The sequence below is a fragment of the Miscanthus floridulus genome, chromosome 16 (genome assembly GCF_019320115.1).
Source record: "Miscanthus floridulus cultivar M001 chromosome 16, ASM1932011v1, whole genome shotgun sequence".
Classification (NCBI taxonomy): Eukaryota; Viridiplantae; Streptophyta; class Magnoliopsida; order Poales; family Poaceae; genus Miscanthus; species Miscanthus floridulus.
The window spans coordinates 12,332,662-12,335,872 of record NC_089595.1 but is presented as its reverse complement, the minus strand read 5'-3'; the positions used below and the strand labels follow the sequence as shown (position 1 = coordinate 12,335,872).

Genomic DNA, 3,211 nt, shown 5'->3' with positions numbered 1-3,211 from the left:
CGCCCCGCGGCCGAGGCCGATACGCCCGAGACGAGGGCGTTGGGAAAGCGCGCCGTCAGCCCGCTGGGCTCGACGGCAGAGGTGGAGCATTCGGCTGCGGGGCCGGCTCCACCGAGGGTTGAGCGAGCGCCGGAGTCCGGCGAAGGTCGGCCAGCCTCGGTGGACATGGGGGCCGTGCCACCGCCGCCGTTGTAGAGGAGGGACACGGTGAAGAAGCGGTTGAGCATCCGCTCGGGGTGAGTATTTCGCTAGTGAAGTCTTTTAACATCTCCTGCTTTTGTTTTGGTCGCGGGTCTGACCGTGTTTTGCCCTCAGCAAGAAGCGTCAGGTGGAAGTGCCTGCCTTTGCGCCACACAAGGCGCTCAAGGTGGGCATGGGTTCCATCGCCCCTGGGGCGGTGGAGGTACAGGAGTTGGTCGCCCAGGTAGGGGCTACCCAGGCGGCCGTGGGGTGAGAGGAGGAGGAGGAGCCTACACTCCGCGAGGACGCAGCACCTGCAGCTGTCGAGGCCACTGTGGGTGTGGCCGAGACCCCCTCGGCCATGGAGGCCACCGAGGGCAAGGTCGGGGTCGAGGCCCCCTCGGTCGTCGAGGCCACCGAGGGCGAGGTCGAGGTCGAGGCCCCCACGGTCGCTGAGGCCCTCTGGACCTCAGGGGCCGAGGTGGTGGAGATTGCGGCGCCCAGGAACTTTGGGGCCGAAGTGGTGGAGGCCGGAGTGAGCGCGGCGAGGGTGGCGGACCTGGAGGTGGAGACGGAGGTGAGGCAAGCCTCAACCCTACCGCCAATTCGGAGCGCGCTTCCGGTATAGGGGAGCGCCCGGGAGGCGGAGGTCCACCCGATCCCTGCCGACGATGCTTCCCGAGGGAAGGGGGTGGCCGATGCCAGGGCGGCCAGCGCCATGGAACAACCGGCTTCGGCCTCAGGCGAGGGAAGTGCGGCCCTCGTGCGAGTGCGGCCTGAGCCGTGCGGGTGGGATCACCCGTGAGTCTGGTGGCGAAGCCGGGACGACCCCGAGGGGGAGCCCATCTTTGCACTTGAGGACGTGGCCGAGGGGGGTCGCTGGGACACCCTCGAGCAGTACCGCAGCCTGGCGGAACGGTCGCTGCAGACAGCGCTGTCCGTCGTGGCCAATGACCTGCCCGGGGTCTCGCAGGTACGTATCCCCCTTTTCTCATGTGACGTCGTCTTTCTCTGGGTTTATTCGTAGTGCTCAACTTGTGTTCTGCCTATCCAGGAGCTCGAGGCCCGGTCCTTCGGGAAGTCGCTGTTCCTTCGGAGGGAGAGGGGTGTCTGGGACGAGCTCTGTCGGCAGAGGGAGCTGCTCGCCCATGCCAACGAGCTTCTATCCGCGCGGAGCACAGAGGCGGAGGATCTCTGTCTTCACTGTGACAACCGGGAGGCTGAGGCGGCCACGGCTCAGGGGCAGGTCGCCCCTTTGGTGGCACGGGTCAAGGAGCTGGAGGAGGAACTGACCCGTGTGGCCGACGAGCGAGACGCCTCCAACTCCCAGGCGGAAGAAGTGAGGGCCACCGCCATAGCCACTGCCGGGCAGCTGGGTGCGAAGCAGCAGGCGCATGAGCTGACGAAAGGTGCCTTGGCAGAGGCTACCAAGGCGATCGAGGCTTCCCAAGGCGAGGCCCTAAAATGGAGGGAAAAGGGCGAGGGTGAGTCCTGTTCCCTCTATTTTGCTCGTCTTTTCATGCGTTCGACACCTGACTTCTTGTCGCGACGCAGAACTAGAGAAGGAGGCTTCCAGGGCAGCCGAGGCCTCTCGTGTCGAGGTCCAGCGCTGGAAGGAGAAGGCCAAGGGTGAGTCCCGCAGGCCTCGCGCCTCCGTTTGGCTTGTTTTCTTTGACGCTTAATCCCATTCTACTTGTTTTGGCGCAGGGTTGGATGATGAGGTCTCGCGGTTGACCGAGGCCTCCGTCGCGCTGCAGACAGTGCTCGATCGCGAGATCGAGGAGCACGAGGTGCTGCAGAGCGCTGCTCGTGCCGTCTGCGAGGCCCTGGAGATGGAGGGGGTTCAATCGGGCAACTCCCTTAGGAGCCGCCTGACTGCGTTGATTGGCCAAGCGCGTCAGCGACTGCGAGAGGCGCTACACACAGGCGTCAAACGCGCCCTGGCCGTCGTCTCCTCGCACTACACCGGCGTCGACATCGAAGGTGTCAGTGATGGCTATGTCCTGTTCGAGGATGCCGTCAAGGCCGAGGAGGAGCTGACGAAGCTGGAAGCGGCAGTCGAGGGCCCCGGCACGGCGTTAGCGAAGCTATTCGAAGAGGAGGTGGTCCCTCCTTCGCCGTCTGCCGACGCGGGAGACCCTGCGCCTTGACCTAGGCCGAGGGGGCCATGTAATAAGTTAGATTTATTACTGTATCGTGACGTTTGTGGCCATCGAGGCCTTTGTGAGGTGCTTGTATATATACGTTTTTTCTAATCGCTTTATTGTATTTCCGAGCCTCTGTCCTCTGTCTCGCCTCCGGACATATCATCTGTAAAAACTCCCTTGGAGCCTAAGTTGTCCCTCGGGTAAAAGGTGGTGAGGGAGTTGCCGTAGCCCGGAGGCGTAGGTCATTCTCACAGCTCGGCCGGCCTTTTAGCCTTGAGACATACTTTTGGTCCTTAGGTTCTTTACAAATGATCTATTGGAGCGCGCTAGAGAGAGTTTGGCGTAGGAATTTAACTGAAAATCGATTAAGAAATGGTGTCCGGGACTTTAGGGGGGTTCCCCCCCTTCTAGCCCCCGAGGGAGGCTCGGCCCTGTGGAGGCATGGCCGAGTCTCCCTTGAAGCGTTATCGCAAAGCGTTTTACCTTCTGTTCCGATTTCTAGACAAGTCCTTTGAAAAAACCCCCTCGGAGCCTGGGCTGCCTCTCGAGTGAAAGGTGGTGAGGGAGTTGCCGTAGCCCGGAGGCGTAGGCTTATCTCTCGGCTCGGCCAGCCTTTTGCTCTTGAGGCAAACCTCCGGTCCTTAGGTTTTTTTGTAATCGACTTGTCCTAGTACGGGACAGGTTCCCCTTGATGGGGCTTTCTCGAAAAATTAGAACAACTAAAGACGCTTCTTTAATGTATTTCGAGAAATAAAATATACAATGCTTGGAAATTTAAGGGTAGAAACGACGTAGTTGTTCTATGTTCCAAGCGTTGGTGAGGACTTCGCCCTTCTCGTTGGCTAACTTGTAGGTCCCGGGCTTCAGCACTTGAGCGACGATGT

General features: G+C 61.0%; 1 protein-coding gene across 1 annotated transcript; it reads left to right on the top strand.

Moving 5' to 3' along the window:
- Positions 1-541: 541 nt before the first annotated feature.
- Positions 542-2,330, top strand: LOC136510281 (uncharacterized). Its single transcript, XM_066504790.1, has 5 exons — positions 542-762; positions 1,000-1,153; positions 1,235-1,664; positions 1,735-1,809; positions 1,888-2,330. The coding sequence occupies exons 1-5, from the start codon at positions 542-544 to the stop codon at positions 2,328-2,330; spliced, it is 1,323 nt and encodes a 440-aa protein (XP_066360887.1).
- The last annotated feature ends 881 nt before the right edge of the window (positions 2,331-3,211 follow it).

Bases quoted from the DNA above. Each gene is read 5' to 3' on its own strand.
- LOC136510281 (XM_066504790.1), top strand. From the start codon at position 542: ATGGAGGCCACCGAGGGCAAGGTCGGGGTCGAGGCCCCCTCGGTCGTC. The intron at 763-999 runs GCAAGCCTCAAC...CTGGTGGCGAAG, and splicing joins GAGGTGGAGACGGAGGTGAG to CCGGGACGACCCCGAGGGGG. The intron at 1,665-1,734 runs GTGAGTCCTGTT...GTCGCGACGCAG, and splicing joins ATGGAGGGAAAAGGGCGAGG to AACTAGAGAAGGAGGCTTCC.